Here is a 23,924-nt window from a genome sequence, read left to right on the forward strand (position 1 = left end):
CGTGTTTATTCTTGCTATGTATAACATTTTCCATTTTTGTCATTTAGCTGACACTCTTATCCAGAGCGACGTACAGTAGTGAGTGCATACATTTTGATACCCACAACAGCGGCATTGCAAGCACCATGCTCTACCAACTGAGCCACACAGTACATAAATACTAATGGTAGAAAGGGGTGATACTCCAATATAACTTCATTGCATCTAGTGTCAATGGGTAGTTTCTGGGCACTGTGTCACAACGAATAACCAAGTGACCCTTTATTTTTATTATTGTATCATGTAATGATTGTAAGTAGACTGAAATACTGTACATTGTTTAATTTCATTTAGAGTAAAATATATTTGAATCTTGAGAGAAAGTGTGCTGAATTCTACTCTATATCATTCTTTTCTAAATGATGAAAGTTTGGCATAAATTACACCAGTATAATAAGATGTTACTTCATTAGTACATTAACATTCTCATAAACATGGATGATGTTCACCATGGGCATACAGTTGAAGTCGGAAGTTTACATACACTTAGGTTGGGGTCATTAAAACTCATTTTTCAACCACTCCACAAATTTCTAGTTAACAAACTATAGTTTTGGCAAGTCGGTTAGGACATCTACTTTGTGCATGACACAAGTCATTTTTCCAACAATTGTTTACAGACAGATTATTTCACTTATAATTACTGTATCACAATTCCAGTGGGTCAGAAGTTTACATACACTTTTGTAACAGTATTTTTATTGGAGTTTCACAATTTTCACCCATATTAAGAGATACAACAACAAAGACAAGGCAAAAGAAACAGCACTCGCTTACACATATCCGTATGTATGCACGCACGTACACACACACCCACCGTTTCCCTCTCCCCGCTTCTCTCACCCCATCCCCCCCATTGCATCCCTCAATACATACATTTTAAACAAACATAAACAGAAAAAAAAATAACAATAAAGACATAATAAATAAATAAAATGCTCAGTTTAAACCAAGAAGTTGAGTTCCTCACACGGACCGTACAGTGTAATTCTGGAATACATCGATCACCATTCTAAGAGAATCCTTGCAGCATAATAGCTGATACTTCAGGTTCTAGGTAATTTAGGTAAGGTTCCCATACTTTGTAGAACTGATCTGTCTTAGAGTGCAATGTACATGTCAGATATTCCAGCGGGACCCATTCAAATAGTATCTTATGCCAATCTTTAATAGAGGGAACCTTATCACTAATCCACTGTAAAAGTATGTTTTTTCTCGCTGCGAAGGTGAGGATGTTGTAAAGCCTCCTCTTACCCACAGAAGTTACATGCCTACTAGGGAGACCTAACAGTAGAGAAACTGGGTCCAATTCTAGATCGACCCCTAGGATCTTTTCAATCTCTTGCAGAACACCAGACCAGTATCTTTGTATTTTGGGACATGACCATAAACAATGTGTTAGGGTGCCTGTATCAGTTTTACATTTGAGACACTGAGGAGAGGAGGAAGCGGGGCTAAATGCATGTCTGCGATTTGGGGATATATGCAATCTGTGTATTATTCTTAATTGAATTGCTCTAGTACGATTACATATAGATATTGTTTTTGCATATTTCCAAATGTCCTCCCACATCTCTTCGTCAATGGTAACAGACAGTTCTTTCTCCCACACTTGTTTCACTCTCTGTGTGTCGACAGCGGAAAAGGACCTTAAAGCATCATAAAACAGACCTACAGACATTTTCCTTTGTGGGGAAAAAAGCATTCTTTCAATGACAGACATATCAGGGTTACCAATTAAGGTGGTGCTCTTCAGAATATAGTGTCTTACTTGTAGGAAACGGAAAAAGTCCTGCTTTGGGAGTTGATATTTCTCGACCATCTGCTCAAATGACAATAAAATCTTATCCGCAAATAAGTAATTTAGTCTGCGTATGCCCTTATTAAGCCAAACGTTAAAGCCAGCATCCAGCAATCCTGGGACAAAATCTGGGTTGTTGAGAATTGGGGTAAGAGCAGAGGTTAGTTTGGACCTTCCCAGGAAACGTTGAACTGACCTCCATACTTTGAGTGTATTAAGTGTAATGGGGTTGTTACAGCGATCTTTTACAGACTTGAAACTTGTGAGAAACAAAAGGTCCTGTAAAGGGTAGTTTGAAAGAGAAGTCTCAATGTCTAACCAAATAGAGGAGTCATCATTTGTGATCCAGTCTGAGATATAACATAGGTGGGCACACCACTGATAGAGCCTGATATTGGGTAGATCCAAGCCACCCATAGAATTTGGCAGCTGCAATATTGCCATCTTAAGTCTTGGCTTGCGTTTACTCCATATAAAGGAACTTAGCCATCCATTTACATCCTTTATTACCTTATTGGAGAGTAATACTGGGATCATTTGGATTGGGTAAAGTAGCCTAGGTAAAATGTTCATTTTCAAGAGGGATATTCTACCCAACCATGAAATCGGAAGAGAGTTCCAGCGCTCCAGATCCTGTCTTATTGTGTCAAACAAGGGAACAAAATTGGCTTTGTACATTTGTTGGAATTTAGGAGTTACAAATATACCCAGATACGTAAAACCTGAGGGAGACCATTTAAAAGGGAAGGGGGGAGAAGTGTTAGGTACAGAGTGAAGGTTACCAAGTGGCATAGCCTCTGATTTAGTTAGGTTAATCTTGTAGCCTGAGAATTCGCTGAATAACTCAATAGTGTTAATCAGAGATGTGATTGAAGTCTCGGGATTAGAAATAAATATCAGGACATCATCAGCATACAAGCTTATTTTATGGTGAACATCACCAATGAGCAGCCCCTGTATAGCAGGCGTTACCCTGATGGCCTCGGCCAGTGGTTCCATAACAAGTGCAAATAGGAGGGGGGACAGAGGACAGCCCTGTCTGGTACCTCTGTGTATAGAGAAGCTATTTGACCGTAGTCCATTAGTAAGGACAGCAGCCTGAGGATCATCATATAAAACTTTCACCCATTTTATAAAGTTGTCCCCCAGACCAAATTTATTTAGAGCAAAGAATAGGTAAGACCACTCCACACGATCAAATGCTTTCTCAGCATCTAGGGAGAGCACAAGACCATCCATAGCACTTTGTTGGTAGACTTCAATTACATTAAGGAGCCGTCTGACATTGTTACATGACCTACGTCCCTTAATGAAGCCAGTTTGGTCTCCTTTCACAATTAGTGGCAGTGAGTCCTCTAATCTTGTGGCTAGGATTTTAGAAAGCAATTTTCTATCCACATTCAGAAGGGAAATTGGTCTGTACGAGGAACAAGACTCCGGACATTTTCCCTTTTTGAGAATAAGTGATATGTTGGCTTCTCGCAGCGTTTGGGGGAGCTGGTCATTTGAAAATGAGTGGTTAAACATATCACGCAATGGCTCAAGGATCAGGCCATGGAACTCTTTATAGAACTCACTACAAAACCCGTCCGGTCCTGGGGCCTTACCATTTTGCAGATTCTTAATTGCGGACATTATCTCTTCCTCAGTAATAGGGGCATTAAGGAGAGACTTCTGTTCTTCGGAGATAGTAGGGAGCTCAATCTTAGAAAAGAAGTTCTCCATTAACTTGGGTGCGTCATTTGGCAGTTCTGAGGCGTAAAGATTTGCATAAAATGTCTTAAATGAGTCATTTATCAATTTATTTTCATATAAATGATTGCCATCAGAATCAGTAATAGCCGCAATTGACTGTGAGTCAGCTCTCTTTTTAGCTAGGTACGCCAAGTACTTTCCTGGCTTATCGCCATGTTCATATAGCTTTTGCTTGACAAATCTCATTTTCTTTTCAGCGTCCTGTGTTAGGAGGGAGTCCAGCGTTGATCTAATGACTGCTATTTCCTTTAATAGGGCAGGAGTGGGAGTTTTAATGTAGTCCTTCTCTTTAGTTCCCAATTCACCCTCTAGTGTTTTTTGCTTTTCACGCTTTTTCCGCCTCTTAGTGGCTGTGTATGACATAATCAGACCCCTGGCGTACGCCTTACAGGTTTCCCAAAGGAGTGAGGGGTTATCTGTTGATTGAGAGTTAATAGAGAAAAATGCTTTAAACTCTGTAATAAAATATGATGTGAATGTATGGTCTTTAAGAATGGTTGTATTCAACCTCCAATGTCTTGACTGATTGAATGCCCCGTTGAGTTTTATTTCCAGGATCACCTCCGCATGATCAGATATGACTATGCTTCCTATCCTAGCGGATAAAACAGACTGCAGCGACGTCCTGGGCATAAAAAAGTAATCTATTCTAGTCTGACATCCATGTGGTGCAGAGAAAAAAGTGAACTCTCTGTTGGAGGGATGAAAAGCTCTCCAAACATCAGCATACCCCAGATCATCACAAATGGCTGTAAGTGACTTAGCTTGAGGAGAGAGCGAGGCTATACCACTGGGAAGCTTATCAATAAGGGGGTTCAACAAACAATTAAAATCCCCTCCGACCACTGCAGTGTCTGAGTTTAATTCTGAAAAGTCTAGAAATACCTTAGTGAGGAAGTCAGGGGGGTGGGCAGGGGGGAAGTAAATATTCATTATGGAAATGCTCTGCCCTTGTAAAGTACCATTAATTATAACAAAGCGACCCAATTTATCTTTCACACACTTCAAGACCTTAAGTGGCAGGTTCTTTTTCACAAGAATTGCTACACCTCTACTTCTGGATGTAAATGATGAAAAATACACTTGACCAAACCCCCCTTGTTGTAATTTCAGATGCTCCTTATCATTCAAATGGGTTTCTTGTAACAGGGCAATATCAATATTTTCTTTTTTCAAAAAGGATAGTATCTTCTTCCTTTTAATGGGGTTATGGCTCCCTCTAATGTTCCATGTACATACACGTAGTCTGTTACCTGCCATTGCGCTTTGACCATTCAATATCCAGACTGAATCTTACTGTAAAAATGGGGTGGTACCTTTTTCCATGTGTTGAACTCTCCTCTATCTCACTGAGCGTAAACAAACGATATGAACCCTGAACTTGAACTATACAAAACCCAAAAAATAAACATGTAAAAATCCAAAAGGGGGTTTTCCCACTAGCTAACATGCAGGGGATTTCAACTTTCCAATGTAGACTCTTAAGTCCGCATTGCCACTCAATAGCCTCATCCTTTATATATGTGGAAATTAAAATCAATAGAAGAAGATTGAGGCTCTTCCACCTAAAACCAAGCCTGGGCACCAATATAGGTTCACACATATCTCAGTCTGAGCTACGGCGGCAGTTACTTTAGCAAGAAAAATAATACCGATACGAATATTACTGAACAGGAGCACATGAGAACTTACACCACTGTTTCATGATCAGATTCAAAATAAAATAAGACGTTATCCAATGCTGCGGAGGTGCAGCTTAAGGTTATTTACCCGAGAGAGTCAATAAACGCAGCAGCCTCTTCAGATGTGTAGAGTTTTTTAGGCGATCCGTTGACCATAATCTTCAATGTGGCCGGGTACAGCAGTGCGTAGTCGATCTTCATTCTCTTGAGTCGAGCCTTCACCTCATCAAACGCTTTGCGCCTTCGTACAACCGCTGTGGAATAATCATTGAAGAATGAGACCTTTGGACCTTTACGTTGACTACCGTCAGAACCGATGTTTCTAGCCGCATCCATGACGCGCTGCTTGTCGGTAAAGTTGTGGAACTTTATAACCACTGGTCGTGGGCGCTGATTGGGACCGGGTATCGGTGCTTGAGAGCGATGTGCTCTGTCTAGCTTCACACGACCAGCCTTAGTGTCCATTTGTAGGTAGCCAGGGATCCATTCCTCAAAAAATTTTACTGAACGTGTCCCTTCAGAATTTTCCGAGAGTCCCACAACACGGATATTGCATCTGCATCCTCGATTATCCAAGTCGTCAATGTGCTCCGCCATTTCGCGCACCTGCTTCTCAAGTGCTTTTATCTTAGTGTCCATGGATGTAGTTGAAGTTTCCACAGTAGCAATTCTTCCTTCCGCCTCATCAACACGTTTGACAACCCTCTGTAGTTCAGCTGAATGGCCTGCTATTGCTTCCAGGACCGTTCTTATCTTAATATCGATCACTTTAGTAATGTTATCTGTCATCCTTTGAATCACCAGGTCCATTGTGCCTGGATCCGCAATGTTGTTAGATTCGCTAACGTTAGCTAGCTCCTCCTGCACCTCTACAGGGATGACGGTTTTGGTCGACTTCTTAGTAGCTCTGTTGGGCATGTTGTCGGAGATTTTTGAGAAATAGTCACCAAGACTCATTGTAGGGTAACTTATTAAGCCAATTCTACCACTTTTTCAAGCTAGGAGATTTATGTAAGGATATAAATTTACGAATACCGCGTGAGCTCGCTGAAACACCGTGTTCTCTCTACGGCGCCATTTTGTTCCCCAAGTTTACATACACTAAGTTGACTGTGCCTTTAAACAGCTTGGAAAATTCCAGAAAATGATGTCATGGCTTTAGAAGCTTCTGATAGGCTAATTGACATAATTTGAGTCAATTGGAGGTGTACCTGTGGATGTATTTTAAGGCCTACCTTCAAACTCAGTGCCTCTTTGCTTGACATCATGGGAAAATCAAAAGAAATCAGCCAAGACCTCAGAAAAATATTGTAGACCTCCACAAGTCTGGTTCATCCTTGGGAGCAATTTCCAAACGCCTGAAGGTACCATGTTCATCTGTACAAACAATACTACGCAAGTATAAACACCATTGGACCACACAGCCATCATACCGCTCAGGAAGGAGACGCGTTCTGTCACCTAGAGATGAATGTACTTTGGTGCGAAAAGTGCAAATCAATCCCAGAACGACAACAAATTACCTTGGGAAGATGCTGGAGGAAACAGGTACAAAGTATCTATATCCACAGTAAAACAAGTCCTATATCGATATAACCTGAAAGGCCGCTCAGCAAGGAAGAAGCCACTGCTTCAAAACCGCCATAAAAAAGTCAGACTATGGTTTGCAACTGCACATGGGGACAAAGATCGTACTTTTTGGAGAAATGTCCTCTGGTCTGATGAAACGAAAATAGAACTGTTTGGCCATAATGACCATTGTTATGTTTGGAGGAAAAAGGGGGAGGCTTGCAAGTCTAAGAACACCATCCCAACCATGAAGCATGGGGGTGGCAGCATCATGTTGTGAGGGTGCTTTGCTGCAGGAGTCTCTGGTGCGCTTCACAAAATAGATGGCATCATGAGGCAGGAAAATTATGACCCCAAGCATACTTCCAAAGTTGTGCCAAAATGGCTTAAGGACAACAAAGTCAAGGTATTGGAGTGGCCATCACAAAGCCCTTAACTCAATCCTATAGAAAATATGTGGGCAGTTCTGAAAAAGCGTGTGCGAGCAAGAAGGCCTACAAACCTGACTCAGTTACACCAGCTCTGTCAGGAGGAATGGGCCAAAATTCACCCAACTTATTGTGGGAAGCTTGTGGAAGGCTACCCGAAACGTTTGACCCAAGTTAAACAATTTAAAGGCAATGCTACCAAATACTAATTGAGTGTATGTAAGCTTCTGACCCACTGGGAATGTGATGAAATAAATAAAAGCTGAAATAAATCATTCTCTCTACTATTATTCTGACATTTCACATTCTTAAAATAAAGTGGTGATCCTAACTGACCTAAGACAGGGAATTTTTTACTAGGATTAAATGATAGGAATTGTGGATAACTGAATTTAAATGTATTTGGCTAAGGTGTATGTAAACTTCCGACTTCAACTGTACAAACATAAATACATACAAACTACAGACAGGGAGAGCAGGGACCCTGAACTCTGACTGGCACATTCTGAAGTGTCCGTTTCTTCACACAGTTTGTATGTGGATCACAGTAGAGTTTACCCTCAGCCAGTCACTTTGAAGAACTTTGAAGGCTTCTTTCTTCTCCATTGATCATTAGAGGCAGAGGCAGAAAAAAAACTCCTTTCTTCCAGTGGTGGAAAAAGTACCCACTTGTCTTACTTGAGTAAATGTAAAGTTACCTGAATAGAAAATGACTCAAGTAAAAGTCACCCAATAAAATATTACTTGAGTCAAAGTCTAAAAGTATTTTGTTTCAAAAGTAAATCTAATATCTAAAATATACTTAAGTATCAAAAGTACAAGTATAAACAACTTCAAATTCCTTATATTAAGCAAACCAGACGGCACCTATTTTTATATAATATATATTTTTTTTAACGGATGGCCAAAACTCAGACATAATTTACAAATGAAGCATGTGTATTTAGTGAGTCTGCCAGATCAGAGGCAGTGGGGGTCATCCTGGGATGTTCTCTTGATAAGTGTGTGAATTGGACCATTTTCCTGTCCTGCTAAGCATTCAACAATGTAACCAGAACTTTTGGGTGTCAGGGAAAGTGTATGGAGTAAAAAGTTCATTATATTCTTTAGGAATGTAGTGAAGTAAAAGTTGTGAAAAATAAATAGTAAATAGTAAAGTACAGATACCCCCAAAAAACTACTTCAGTAGTACTTTAAAGTATTTTACACCACTGCTTTCTTCACTAGTTGAATACATCTGTCAGATATTCCCTGTTTGATGGTATATTCTGTATCAGAGTTTCACAGTCAGAGATCTTAATAGAGGGAGAATTTCACACCAATCAACTAATATTTAAAACTGATTATATTTAAATTATAATTTCTTTGCCAGAAGATCTTATCTTAATTGTCTCACTAAGTGTACATTTAATATGGTATTAATTTATGAAGCAACCTGTTCTATATTGTGTTAGTCTCTGTTGATTTCCTTCTCATGGACAGAACATGATATGGACGGGAAAGACCTCTAATCCCAAAGAAAGAACAAACCTGCTTTATAAAAATATACTCACAAACACATATTTGGGTGGTTGACTTCTGCTGTTAATTTATTTTTCCGCTCAAAGGCCTCTTTCATTCCTTACAATGCATAGACAAACAAACTGACATTTTGTTAAGAGAAGTCACTAAACATGCCATTCCATTTACTTTGGGGTCGATTTACTACCATACTCCTGAGGATTCCCTCTGAATCCACCAGTTAGGTCTGAATACGACCTCTTATCCCTTTAGTCAGCTTCAATGTGCACATGTCAAAAATCTAAAAGGTGTTTAATGGCTTTACAATGAAGTATAATCTCTTTCCAAAACATCCCACAAAACAGATGATTACAGGAGCATGATAGGCACTGAGCTAACAGTCAACAAAGTCATCTCCACTTTACATACTGTACAAAACTGGACAATGGAGGAGGACAGAGGATGATAAAAAATGTAGGATAATGGCCTGCTACTCATACAGGCATTCAGACATACAGGAAGGGAGTGGGAGGAAGGGAGAAACCTCCTCAAACTGCAGGAGAGCTTAAGATTCATGAATGTATAAGATCAATGAAACAAGGAAACAACTCAACAACTAAACAAAACACAAGTTTAACAGTCAATGGACGCAAACATATTTAAAAACATAATAATTACAAAAATACATACAAAATTAACGAATATGTTACCTTCGTCTGTATTTTTCCCCCAAATCATTAGCTGAACTAGGGATGAGGGAAAAATACTTGTTCAGAGCCAAACTGAAGGCCTATGGTGCATCTCATTTCAGTGAAGGAGGAGCCAACAACAGCAACACAGTTTGTACATTTCAAATGAGCCCTTTGAAGACACCACAACGTTTTCTTGGGACACTTCAAGGAGAGACAGGCACACACTGAATACTGAACTTATAAGACAGAGGGGTTACATGTGCGTATTTGTGTATGACAGAGATAAAGCTGTTATAGAGCCCTGGAACGGATATGTTGGGCCTTGGTGCCTGGTACACACATGTTGGGCCTTCGTGCAGGGACAAAGCCATTTTTGCAGTAGCACTTGAACGAGCCTATGCTGTTGACACAGCGGGCATTCTTGCATGGATTAACTCGGACCCCTGGTTCAGCACACTCATCAATATCTGAAAAGAGAGAGAGAGAGGGAGAAGGTCTGAAACAAAACAGAGAGCTCGCCATCTCTGCCTGCACATCTATTTACATGTGAAATCAACAACCAGATGTTCCTTTAAATTCTAAATTAGATTTCAGGCATTGTCGGTCAAAACACTTGAACAAAGGACAACAGCTACAAATTATGCAGAGACACTTCTGTTCACAGAATTCATAAGCATCCAATTGACAAGACAGGTAGAAAATGTGGGTTGTTAACATACCTGTGCAGCGGGTGCGGGAGTGGTCCAGTCTAAAGCCTGTGTTACAATCACACATAGTGCTCAAGTAGGAACGCACACAACGGCCATTGGCACAACTACACTCATCTGAGTCCTCTTCTGAACTGTCGCCTTCTGAGCCAAAACAGAAAGAGCGAGCGCGCGTGAGAGAGAAAGAGAGAGACAGGAGAGAGGGAGAGAAAATATTATTCAAGTGGTGTGACGGTAGAGTTTGTGCTCTGAGGTGATTTTATAACCAAATTCAGAGAATAATAAAATATATTACAGGCATTACCAGTACCTGGGTTGTAGTTGGCGAAAGCTGCCAGGAAATCTCCCTCACCATCAGACTCTGTCTCCATGTGCATGTCACACAGCCGGTTAAAGATCACTGAACGAAATGAAGAATTAAGATGAACTTAATTACGTTATTAGTATTAGACTATTTATGCTGAGACGGGCTAAAACTGTAATGACCAGCAGACTAGACACTAAAAACCTGCAAAATAATGACTGAGTGCTGGCGCCCACCTGAGTTTCTTTGGGGACAGGTTCTACACTCAGGGCCCCAGCCACGGCCATAGTGACAGCAGCACTCAGAGTAGGTGAACACCAGGCCATTTCTGGGGTGGCTGCAGATCAGATCCTCATCCACCTGCAGGAAACACACGTCCTTATGGGCCGCTGTGCGGTCTAAGGTAGGGAGAGAAAGAAAGAGAGAGAGAGAGAGCGAGAGAGCAAGAGAGAGAGAGAGAAAGAGGAATATTAAGGATTATTCCATCAAATCAAAAGCCAATCTTTGCTTCTACATTATAGAGCAGACCAGATCTTGCCACTTATAATGACCTCTGTGATTAACCAAGTCATTACTCAGCATGTTAATAGCTGGCAGGTAGATATGAATAAGTGATGAGGCCTAGCTTGAGGTGGTAGGGCTCAGTGCAATACCAGACCCCTCCTCTGCACATTCATTTACAGTCACACATCACACACAAGGATGGCGCCATAAACCACACAGACACAATAAAGTAAAAGCTGGATTGTCAATGCAAACTTGAGAGACTTTACAACAAGAATATGCAAAGAAAGTAACACAATCGGAAGAGTAATGTCACAACATCGTATCCAAGTGTTACAGCATCACATGTATCGCAACAGTCAACGGTTTGGTTAAAAGGAGAAACAATGCTTTGGAGAAAAGGTGCAGAAAATGCCACAAGCAATATCACTTTTACTCTCCCATTTGACTTATACTACCCCATTTGACTTATACTCTCTCCCTGCGTCTCAGACGCACAAGCACATGCACACAATGAAGGATGAAGTAATGAAGTGTTTTCCTGTGACTATGCAAGCTTAGTGGGGCAACCACATAAACGGAAACTGAGAAATGTGCAACAGGATCACACTGGACCTCTAGAACTGAGATCACATTGACCATCTCAAGTCTCATGATATCCCTCACTAAACTGAGTGTGTTTCTATAGAAACAAGCAAGAGGGGGAGTGCTGAGCCTGTGCATGGAGTCAGTATTGGGGAACGGGGGCTCAAAGGGGGAGGAGTTAAAAAGAGTAGCAGGAGTGGCAGGTGTACAGGTAAGCCAAAACTCAGGTGAGCTGAGCACTGATTGGTCAGGCTCAGGTGAGTTGAGAGCTGATTGGTTATACCCACCGTCATAGACGCACTGTTTGAGCGCTGCGCTGAAGGTGAGGGGCTGGGTACATATACAGTGAAAGGAGCCGGGTGTGTTCACACACCTCCCATTCTTACAGTACGAGGGGTCCTGGCACTCATTGATATCTGCAAGGGGCACCACAGACACCACAGACATGGGTTACACAACCTACGGACGGAGGGACAGACACCAGCCTGGGGCCAGCTCTTAATGTGATGTAACGTTGAACAGGCCTGCTGGCAGATCACTATGTTACACTGCTTCCTGAGAGCACGCACCAGAGTGTTTGGGTGTCTATTGATGGGGTTGAGGATCCTCCCAATCAGCACGGCCCAGTAGTGGCTATAGTATAGGACCACGGTTGTGCTTGAATTTCTCTCTCATCTATCTACAGTATGTCAGGAGTTGACAAACTTTTTGGATCCAGGGACCCATTTTGTGATAGCAAATTCATCAGGGACCCCTCCACAAAAGCAGAACACAACTCGGACTTTGGAGTGCGATAAAAATAGCATACACAGAGTTTTACTGTGACAGCTGCAGTGCATGGCCGGACTAACCAAGTCTCAGGCCCTGGGAAATAACATTTTAAAGGCCCCACTCTTTGCATCGGAGATAATATTTTAAAGCTAATTTCCTGAAACTTTACACATTTTGCCGTAGATAGAGAGAAAATGTTGCAGTTTAAAAGCTAATTTCCTGCAACTCTTCACATTTCCACATGGGGCAGACAGACAATTTTGCAGTTTTAAAGCTTAAATGACAGTGCATTTATGTTCAAAACAACTTTTTTGGGAATACAAGAAGTATTTCAAAACTGGATTTTAAAAACTGGATCATTGATGGAGTACTGTGGATCCCTGTGAGCCTCCCAGGCCCTGTTGTGCATCCAAGGGTATATTATAGATACAAAATATTAGTTTCTATTGCACTTTCTAAACTTCTTCCACAGACCCCTTGGGCAAATCATCTAAAAAACATTATATTTATTTTAAAAATAAATTTAAAAAAAAAAAGTCTGTGGACGCCCTGCAGTACCTCTGCGAACCCCAGGTGTCCAGTTGGTGAACCACTTATCTATGTGACAGATATGAGGTTATGTGAATGTAAGAGCGTGTGAGGCTGGAGGGGCAGGCCTGGCTGATTAGTAGTGTTAGACTGGAACTAACATTAAAAAAACATTCTCTCATTCATCCTCCCTCGCCCATACACAGAGATTCACCACTGAGAACCAACCCACTGTGAACTACACTACCCAGCCCCTCTCACACCACCACCTCCAAATCATCCATCCTGAGATTCCTGAGCCCACCTCCTCCCCTCTTAGTCTCCTCTCCTCCACTCACCAGCCTGCTCCTCTAAGGTCACACAGCTGTTGCGGTCAGTGGCCAGGATCCAGGGGGGAGAGCAGATGCAGTAGTAGGACCCAGGGGTGTCCACACAGTGGCCCCTCTTACAGTTCAATGGATCCTGGCACTCATCCACACCTGCAGCAACAAAAAAACACTGCTGACTTAACACACATCCTCCTCTCTGGCCTGGCCTGTACTGTGCCTCCCTGTGTGTGTGCATACAGCATGTACAGTAGAGGGCCTCTAGCCAGACCTCACCTGCCACAGTGGGAATGACACACTTCTTACTGGAAGCATCTGGGGTCCAGGGAGAGTTACAGGTGCAGTAGAAGGAGCCTCTGGTGTTCTTACACTGACCGTTGGTACACAGAGACTCATCGTGGCACTCATTCACATCTGAGGAGACATTAACATACAGGATCTGTGACTAAATGGGATCATCTGATGTGTATTAATTAAGCAATAAGGTCTGAGGGGGTGTGGTATACGGCGAATATACCGCAGCTAAGGCACAACGCAATGTGGCGTGCCTGGATACAGCCCTTAGCTGTGGTATATTGGCTATATAACACAAACTCCTGAAGTCCCTTATTGCTATTATAAACTGGTAACCAATGTAATTAGAGCAGTAAAAATAAATGTTGTGTCATACCCGTGGTATACGGTTTCATATACCACGGCTGTCAGCCAATCAGCATTCAAGGCTCGAACCACCCAGTTTATAATGTGTAATAATACATCGGTGTGTTTTGGTGCAGGCCTGAGTGAGGTGGGGCTCAGTGGTTACCAATGCACTCCAGTAGGTTGCTGTCGTAGTAGAAGCCCTGTTGGCAGTAACATTCATAGCCAGGCTGTGTGTTCATACAGCGGCCCTCCTTACAGATCTCATTGGAGAAGAGCACACACTCATCAATATCTGTACACAGAGAGACAGGAGCAACGATCAACACAAACAAACTCCTGAAAACAAATCCTGCATGTAAATGAATGCTGTAAATCTGACAACAGTAAACCTACCGTGGTTGGGCTGAGGTTGTGTAGCTACTCACCAATATGGACAGACAGGCCGTACCCAGTTACTCCCTCCTCCTGGTAGAAACCTCGACCCACTGGACACAGGGAATGGAACTCAGCTGGTTGGAGGAAAGACAACCAGCTGACTTTAGTACTTTAGAGTGACATTGTCAACGGTGTATTAGAGGCAGAGTCAGCTGCAGGAGAGTAGAGTGATGTAAACAGGTGCACTTTTATTTTAGTTCCAAAAACGAGAGCACTACATAAATAAAACACGCTCAAAACACGGAACATAACAAAAGTAAAGCGCGTAAATGAACACCACAATAACATGAAACAATTACCCAGAAAACGATCGCCGAACGCCGCCCGAACAAGGAGAGGAGCCGACTTCGGTGGAAGTCGTGACAGACATTGAACAGTGCAATTAACTGAACAGATACCCAGCCCACTTGATGGCTCAGAGGCTTGGTAAACTACTGTGTGTGTGTGTATGTATATATTTATTTATATTCATGCATTTATATAGTCTTTATTTATATATTCTTAATTCCATTTCTTTACTTTAGATTTGTGTGTATTGTGTGTATTGTTGTGAAATTGTTAGATATTACTTGTTAGATATTACTGCACTCTTGGAGCTAGAAACACAAGCATTTCGCTATACCGGTAATAACATCTGCTAAACATGTGTATGTGACCAGTACTTTTTGATTTGATGTTGTTGGGCCTGAGGTACGTACATGAGTGGTAGACAGGACATGGGTAGATCTCACAGTGGTCCCCCCAGCCCACGCCGATGGAGCAGCAGCACTCCTGCTTGGTGACGTTGGTGGCCAGGACACTGTCACAGAACACTGTGTCATCCAGGTTCAGGTAACACTCCTTCTTATCCTCCATGTCCACCTCAATCTCTGGATGGAGAGGGAAGACAGGAAATAGATTGGTGTGTGTGTGTTTGTGCATGCAGAATACAGCTATATAGAGAGATGGCTGAGAGGAGATCAGTAATCTTACCCTCACAGCTGTGCTTGTCCTCAGACAGGATGAAGCCGTCTTTGCACACACACACATAGGAGCCCTGTCTGTTCTCACACACACCATGAGGCTGGCACAGACCCCTGTCTGTCGCACACTCATCTATGTCTGGGTGGGTGGGTGGAAGGGAGAGGGGGAGAGAGATAGAGAGAGAGAGAGCGAGAGAGAGAGCGAAGGAGAATGTGTTACTATCATCGTGACTTCCACTAAAGGCCCAGTGCAGTCAAAAACATTATTTTTCTGTGTTTTATATATATTTTCACAATAGTAGGTTCGAATAATACTGTGAAATTGTGAAAATTATGATAATGCCCTTTTAGTGTAAGAGCTGTTTGAAAAGACTGCATGAAATATCAGCCTGTTTTGGTGGGAGGGACTTTTGGCATTCCATGGTGACATCACCATGCAGTAAATTAGTTAATAGACCAATATGAAAGTGATGTTCCAAAATCTCTCTGCTAATAACAGCTAAATGCCAGTTTTCCCCTCCCCACTTAAACCACTCTCAAAATTATTGCTTGAGAAATTGCTCTCAAGAAGCTAATTTAGTTTATTTTTTAACGTTTTAATTTAAAACAATCACAGTAAGGTACTTAATTGTTACCCAGAAATGATTTGATATCGAAATAAAAACGACTGCATTGGACCTTTAAGCTTGACTTATGACACTTTCAAATAATTACAGAGCTCCACTGCCAAGTTGGTTGACAATATACATTTTATTTCCCTGCAATGCCAAACTCATAGAGAGGGTGGAGACAGACTGACCTTGGCACCGCCTCCCTCCGACAAGCATGTAGCCCTTCTGACATTCACAGCGGTAGGAGCCCATGCTGTTGATACAGCGCCCCCTCTGGCAGTTAGAGGGACGCTCACATTCATTTATATCTGAGGGAGGAAAAGACCACAACCAAACGGCAACTGTGTGTTTGATCACCAGCTCTATACAGTGGACATGATACTCATACTTCACTAGTAGTGTAAAAACATTGTTAACATGTCCATGAAGCTATAGTGATGTGATTACTAGGAAGTAGTTCCTGCCTTCACAATGGCTGCCCTCCTGAGTGCGCTGGTATCCTGGGTAGCACTGGCACTGGAAGGAGCCTTCTGTGTTGACACAGCGCCCGTTGGCACACAGTCTGTCATCCTCACACTCGTCAATGTCTGGAGGGGAGAGAAGGAGACACATGCAGTCTGTCAATAAAACCTGTACAGCCATTGGTTTTCTTTGTTCAATATTATGAAGAAATACTGGTAAACACTATACCACTGCAAGTCTGCAAGCATGTAATGGTGTGTGTGTAGAACTAAGAGATATTCTATTCAATGTTAATGAGTACACTGACCTCTGCAGCCTTTGCTGTCTGCAGCTGAGAGGAAGCCTTCATTACAGAGACAGCGGTAGGTTCCTGGCAGGTTCTCACAGCGCCCGTTGGGACACACCCCACGCTTCTGGCACTCATTGACATCTAGTGGAAAGGTAGAGGGGTTGCAGGCAATGATTTACACTGAGTATACAACACATCCCTCATTGATGTGTCTCGTTAAATCCACTTAAATCAATATAGCTGAAGGGGAGGAGACAGGTAAAAAATGTATTTTTAAGTCTTGATACAATTGAGACATGGATTGTGTATGTGTGCCATTCAGAGGGTGAATGGGCAAGACAAAAGATTTAAGTGCCTTTGAACGGGGTATGGTAGTAGGTGCCAGGCGCACCGGTTTGTGTCAAGAACTGCAACGCTGCTGGGTTTTTCACGCTCAACAGTTTCCCGTGTGTATCAAGAATGGTCCACCACCAAAAGGACATCAGACAACTTGACACAACTGTGAGAATCCTTGGAGTCAACATGGGTCAGCATCCCTGTGAAATGCTTTTGACACCTTGTAGAGTTCATGCCCTGATGAATTGAGGCTGTTCTGAGGGCAAAAGGGGGAGCAACTCAATATTAGGAAGGTGTTTCTAATGCTTGGTATACTTATTGTATATAAACCCTAGATTATTGATGCTATGTACTGATCATTGAGAGACTTTGAAGCCATCGGTCATCCATATTGACACTCCGCAGGGGAGCAGTCCTCCACAGGAATTCATGGAATTCTACAGTATTTCAATTAAATGTTTCAAGGACAAAATGACATGTACTTTAGTATTTTGGTTGTTGTAGTGGGGACAGTAACATTAGTCATCTAAAAAAGATATGAAAATGTAGGAAATGCTTTATTTATTTTTTTCATTTTGTATTTTTATGTTTAGCTCACATAATATAATATAATTTAAACGTATGCATTAAGGTGTCTGTAATATAATAAACGTGAAAAAAAACGAATGTAGACATTAATGCATGCATTTATATAGCTTCCAAAAGATTTTTTACAAAGGTGGGGGTATCAAGATGGGGGCACGGTGGCTTCAGCACAGCGATCCCTACCAGTCATCTAGTGTTTGACTGATCAAGTCCATTCTCTACATCACACAGCTCTGAATAGTGAATACCTTCCATGTCATGGTTCAGACAAAAAACACTGGGGAAGATTAACATATTAAATGTTCAGAATCAATATTCTACTTTCTGATTTGACTGGCCTTCATAGTTTTTCCATAAGACTATCCTATTCACCATTCAGTAACGCCGACTACGGTGACATGCCCACTAGGTGGCAATACATCACCAAACGTAATGTTAGTTAGAAACCTTAGAACAACAGCGAGATAGACAGTTAAAGGTGACGAAGGGAGTTGATTGGTGTGTGTGTTCTCTTTATGTGTATGTGTTTATCCATGTGTATGAAGACGTAGGTCTCACCGTAGCAGACTCCACCCTGGGCCTGGTGACCAGAGAAACAGGGAACACACTCATATGAGCCTGGAGTGTTCTCACACTGCTCATTGGGACAGCTGCTGGGGTCCAGACACTCATTTATATCTGAGACAAGAGAATACACCAGACAAACACAGCCATTCATAAACACAAGAGCATTATTAAACCAATGCAGACACACATACATTGAGTGTAGAAAACATTAGGACCCCCCCCCCCCCCCCCCCCCAGAACAGACTCAATTCGTCGGGGCATGAACTACAAGGTGTAAAAAGCGTTCCACAGGGACGCTGAACGAAGGCTTAAAAATCCTTATTTTACCTGTCTCCTCCCCTTCATCTACACTGATTGAAGTGGATTTAACTGACATCAATAAGGGATCATAGCTTTCACCTGGATTCACCTGGTCAGTCTATGTCATGGAATGAGCATTCTTAATGTTTATATACTCAGTGTACTTACACATAGAACACACAGAAATGTAGAGACAAACATGCACCCTATGAATAGAGAAACCAGGACAGCAGCAGTGCATACCTTCACAGGCTGGCTGGCGTTGGGACTTGCTCCTGAAGCCTTTGTGACAATCACACTTGTAAGACCCTGGCAGGTTAACACACTGACCCCCCTGCCCACAGATGTCCGGCTTGGAGCACTCATTCACATCTAAAGATAAGTCCAAAACACACTCATGAGAAATCACAAGTGACAACGTAAAGACAAAACAGGGAGAAACAGAGAAAAGAAAACATATAAACCCACACACCACTCACCTACACATCTGACTTTCCCATGATACACCAAGAGCTTGTAGCCATGGAGACAACGGCAGCGGTAGGAGCCTTCTGTGTTAATGCAGATGCCTCTTCCATGGCCACATGGCTCAGCATCACACTCATCATCATCTGGTAGAGAGGGGTAACTTGGAGGTTTAGGGAATTGGGAGGTTATAACTCCATTTGAGAATTGACTCGGAAGTTCAATGAAACTATTCTGATATATGGTTCGTTATATGGCTCTGGTCAAAATATTTTGCCCAGTAAATACCTCCCATTCTTTTGGACATGTCTCTGCCAGTCTCTTGACTTACCCACACAGGCGTTCCTCTGAGGGTGGAGCCGGTAACCAGCGTAACACTCACACTTGTAGCCAGTGTGCACGTTGACACACTCCCCATGGCCACAAAGGTTCCTGTTCAGCCTGCACTCGTCTGTCTCTGCTGTGGGGAGGGGGGCACACAGCAATCTACATAAGACGGTTGATCTCTGGACTGCACATCCCATCATGGAGACGACAACGTTGCAGCTCTTAATGTGAACATGAGATGGTCGTTTTGATTGGACTGTGTAGTGGAACTCACGTGAGACCTGCGTCTGTGCCACCTCCAGGGGGTCACTGTCTGGGTTCAACCTGATGATGGGTGGAGGGGTGGGCTTGGTGATGATCTCTGTAGGATCAACCAGAGAAACACACAGACCCACTCAATGCCCCATGTCTCCCTGAATATCATCAGGCTTTCCTAGTAAAGGTCTCTCTTGACCTCAAAAGGACTTTCTGGATGAATTCAAGTGAAATAAAGAATAAAGGAATGAGTGGGTGTACCAGGGCCGCGGGGGGCGTGGGTGGAGAGCTGCATGGGTGTGGTCGTCTCTGGAGGCTCCTCCTACAGGACAGGACATAGAGACACAGGCCAGTATGAAAATGCAGGGGCACAACTTTCACTAGGGACATTCTAAAATTGCATTTTTGTTCCCTCCAGTTTTATCACTGGAATGTGATACAAAACGAGGCAACGATGTGCTTTAGGAACATGCGGAAGCCTCAGAGCGGTCGAGTAGGCTGTTTGGAGTGTTTATCCAACTGGATAAAAATAAAAATATGCCCCCCCCACCACTTCTAAAACCAAATTTGCACCCCTGCGAAAATATATGCACTCACTACTGTAAGTGCTCTGGAAAATAACGTCTGCCAAACAACAAAAAATGTCAAAAATGTTAAATGTAAGAGGAGCTGCACACACACAGTCTCTCACACAATGACTGGTGTCTAAAGGAAAATAGATTCTTACCGGGGGCTTGGCTTCTGAAAAGAGAACACACAGAGAAAAACAGGTCAAAATGCAGAATAATTACATATTGTAATTCACAGATTATGAATTATAGGAACTATTAAATAACAATAATATGAAGGCATCCCCAATAACCTGACAGAATGCTCTCACAAGCTTAGCAATATCATCTTTCTAAGTGACTAAGAGACTCCAGATTGTAGTCCATCTGTTGGCAGGCAGATTAAGGTAATCATGCCAAGCCTTCATCTACATCTTGGGAAAGCCACGGTGACGTACTCACCCTCCTGCTTGTGCTCCTGCTCCAGGCTGGTGTGGATCTGAGGAGGGAACGCCACCGTCTCCCGGACACTATGGAGGAAGTAGCCCTTCCCTGCTGGACAGATCTTGCTGAAGGAGGCTGGGGGACCAGGGAGAGAGGACAGAGAAGGAAAAACAGGGGATCAGATGAGCACTAATCATACAGCATATCACCTGTCAAATATTGGAAAATGTACCCCGCTCTCCACCTCTTGCATTCTACTGACCTGTGCCGTCTTGGGGACACCTCTCACAGCTGGAGCCCCATGCCTTGCCCACAGTGCAGCAGCACATCTCCTGGGACAGGCGCGTGGGTAGGGCGTGCTCACAGCGACCCGCATCCGTTGCCATGAGGAAACACTGAGCCTGCTCCACCGGAGACGGAGACTCTGACAGCCAGGACCAATCAGAACAGAGCAAAACCCAACAGAGGTCTGAGCTAAGACTTTAGGCTAACAAAAGAGGTAAATCGGTCTAGTGCTATTTATAGAGAGGAAAATCATATGAAATTTCTATCATTTCAGATGAGTGGCATTTTAAATCATGGAAATAATGGATGTGTAAAAACAGCACGCAAAATATTGGGACATCAAAGCTAAGCTGTCTGCTTTGGTGACAGCTTTGTGGATGTGAAACACATTTCAGCCTCTCGATTGCCAACAAATAAAAAACCCAATTTAACACTTCAGTCTCTAAACCAGCCCCAGATGGGAGGAGAGGAGACAGGAGAATAAAGTGAATAGTGCTGCTGCTACTGAAAACAATATGTCTGTGCTGAGTGAATGCAGAGTCCTGTGTAGAGCAGGGCACAGATTCACAAAACCTTAAGAAAATGTTTTTTACTTAACTATAGACTTATGAAGAAAGTTAAACAAAGTTGCTGTTCCTCTTAAAGGTTCTTGGAAATGTTCTTGCATTATTTCTTATGTTTCTCCTTACGCAAAAAGTTAAAAAGTTAGATTCTTGAAAATAAAGTTATTGAATTTGTTCTTGAAAAAGTTATTAATTCCAAGATAACTAAACCATTGTCTTAAACTCAGGACAGTGAAAGAATATGCTAATGAAGGCAACCGAACATGTTTATTTAACTTAATCTGAACATTTTAAACCCAAGAACATGTTTTAGAACAATAATCTCGGTACGAAATATGCTAACGTGATTGCCATTGCTAGCTAGATAGCTAGCTGTCACACCCTGATCTGTTCCACCTGTCCTTGTGATTGTCTCCACCCCCCTCCAGGTGTCGCCCATCTTCCCCATTATCCCCTGTGTATTTATACCTGTGTTCTCTGTTTGTCTGTTGCCAGTTTTATTTTTTTTGTCAAGTCAACACGCATGTTTCTCAGCTCCTGCTTCGTCCCAGTCTCTCTTTTCTCGCCACCCTGGTTTTGACCCTTGCCTGTCCTATCTCTGAGCCCCCTGCCCGACTACTCTGCCTGTCCTGACCCTGAGCCAGCCTACCGTCCTGTACCTTTGCCCCTATACTCTGGATTATCAACCCCTGCCTGCCTTGACCTGTCGTTGCCTGCCCCTGTTGATATAATAAACATTGTTAATTCGACAGTCTGCATCTGGGTCTTACCTTGATTCCTGATACAAGCTAAAGCAGATATTTGAGAGTTCATCAGAAAATCATGAATTATTAAGAAATGTTGGAGGAATTTCACTTATGAACTTCTTATTTTTTTCTTAAGAAGCTTCTTAAGGTTTTGCATAAGAAGTGTTTTGTGAATCTGGGCCCAGGTCTGTCTGAAAAAGGTTCTGAGTCTCACCCACACATCTGGTCCTGTCCAGGGTGAAGCCAGGCTTACAGGCACACAGGAAACTACCCTGGGTATTCAGGCAGTCCCCGTTCTGACACACCCCCTGCATGGTGCACTCGTTGATGTCTTACAGGTGAGTGGCAAAGAAAAAGAGAGTGGGGGAGAGATAGTGTGGGGAGAGAGAGAGAGTGGGGGACAGAGTGAGGGAAGAGAGAGTGAAAGAGAAAGTGAGGATTGGCTTGTCAGAGAAGCAGTAGCTGTAGGACATGGGCAAAGATTTACACCCATACCAAATGTGTACCAAACAAAACTTGGTTCATGTTACCTTGACAGTGGGTGCTGTTGAGTCTCTTGTAGCCCAGAGGGCAGGTGGAACCATAGTCCTCTATGATGGTCTGCAGCTTCACTCCAGCATCTGAGGGTAAAGCAGGGAATGGGGGGTGAAAAAGGGGGGACAAAATGTAGGAATGCGAGGGGAAGGGGACACACTACACACAGCTCATCGACAAAAATAAATACTATTCATCAAACACTGGGTAGAACATTCTAGAAATGTTTGAGAATCTGAGAACAAAGACTAATCCAGTAATGGCATCATCCTACATCAGAACTCTCCTACTCTGTTTCTAATAGGAGTAGGGTCTGAGATCATTTTTTCCAGTTAGTCATACACTAAGCAGCTAGCTCATTCAGCTGTTCCTTGTTTTGTCTGGACATACTGTCAACATAGGCAGAATGACAGTAAGTGTGTGTAATTCCATGGGACAAATGTTTGATCAGAGCCTGGGTTTGAGAGATTACAGCAGAGGAGGCTGGTGGGAGGAGCTATAGGAGGACAGGCTAATTGTAATGGCTGGAATGGAATAAATGTGGTTTCCATATGTTTGATGTGTTTGATCTCGTTCCATTTATTCAATTCGAGCCACTACAATGAGCCCGTCCTCCTATAGTTCCTCCCACCAGCCTCCTCTGGATTCTGGGAATCCAAGTCTGAGCAAGAGAACCAAGGAGTACTATGAGGAGGAAAACAAAAGAGGAGGAAAACAACCACACCAAACTCATCTGGGAAATAGAGATTAAACAGAAAGAATCAAATGAAGATAGAAAAATATAGAAAACAGTGATCGGTGAGTGCATTTTCCACCAGGCAGAAATATGTCAAGAAAACTGTGGGAACATTTCCCCCAGAATACCTTTCAAAAATAGATTGAAAGAAAAGTACAACTTTAAAAAAGTTCAATGCTTCACAAGAAAGGCCCAGAATCATATTTTCCGCTTGTCCCTTTTGTCTGTTCATTCACAGAAGCTGTGTCATACAAACAATACAACGTTCCTACAACGTTACTAGAAAATAGACGAGAAGCACGCCAGACAGGGATCCCGCTGTCCCAAATTGAATGGAGTACTAGAAAAATGAAGTGGACAAGATTTTCGTGGGGCGCAGCTTGAAATTCAATCTGCAGAAATTGGCCTGGCACATGGGAAGACACGTAACTGCAGGGTACTTCTCTCTCTCTCTCTCTCTCTCTCTCTCCCTCTCTTTCTCTCTCTCTCTCTCTCTCTCTCTCTCTCTCCCGCTCTCTTCTCTCTCTCTCTCCCTCTCTTGCTCTCCTCTCATCCCTCCTCTCTCTCTCTCTCTCTCTTCCATCTCTTCTCTCTCTTCTCTCTATCTCCTCTCTCTCTTATTCGTCTCTCTCTCCTCTCTC

At 42.6% G+C, this 23,924-nt stretch overlaps 1 protein-coding gene across 1 annotated transcript in view; it reads right to left on the reverse strand.

Annotated features, from left to right (window-relative positions):
• Nucleotides 1-8,834: 8,834 nt before the first annotated feature.
• Nucleotides 8,835-23,924, reverse strand: part of LOC115204320 (latent-transforming growth factor beta-binding protein 3) — a gene marked incomplete in the record, with an annotated part of 46,233 nt that continues 31,143 nt past the window's right edge. The window contains 25 exon segments of the mRNA XM_029769791.1: nucleotides 8,835-9,933; nucleotides 10,186-10,317; nucleotides 10,484-10,573; nucleotides 10,714-10,875; nucleotides 11,854-11,982; nucleotides 13,204-13,344; nucleotides 13,468-13,605; nucleotides 13,997-14,125; nucleotides 14,259-14,342; nucleotides 14,967-15,137; nucleotides 15,241-15,369; nucleotides 16,030-16,149; nucleotides 16,306-16,428; nucleotides 16,611-16,733; nucleotides 18,072-18,191; nucleotides 18,624-18,752; nucleotides 18,860-18,991; nucleotides 19,177-19,305; nucleotides 19,447-19,533; nucleotides 19,689-19,749; nucleotides 20,155-20,168; nucleotides 20,438-20,554; nucleotides 20,682-20,843; nucleotides 22,228-22,344; nucleotides 22,544-22,633. Coding sequence (XP_029625651.1) covers nucleotides 9,758-9,933; nucleotides 10,186-10,317; nucleotides 10,484-10,573; nucleotides 10,714-10,875; nucleotides 11,854-11,982; nucleotides 13,204-13,344; nucleotides 13,468-13,605; nucleotides 13,997-14,125; nucleotides 14,259-14,342; nucleotides 14,967-15,137; nucleotides 15,241-15,369; nucleotides 16,030-16,149; nucleotides 16,306-16,428; nucleotides 16,611-16,733; nucleotides 18,072-18,191; nucleotides 18,624-18,752; nucleotides 18,860-18,991; nucleotides 19,177-19,305; nucleotides 19,447-19,533; nucleotides 19,689-19,749; nucleotides 20,155-20,168; nucleotides 20,438-20,554; nucleotides 20,682-20,843; nucleotides 22,228-22,344; nucleotides 22,544-22,633 — 3,005 coding nt within the window.

This window comes from Salmo trutta, chromosome 12 (genome assembly GCF_901001165.1).
Source record: "Salmo trutta chromosome 12, fSalTru1.1, whole genome shotgun sequence".
Lineage (NCBI taxonomy): Eukaryota > Metazoa > Chordata > Actinopteri > Salmoniformes > Salmonidae > Salmo > Salmo trutta.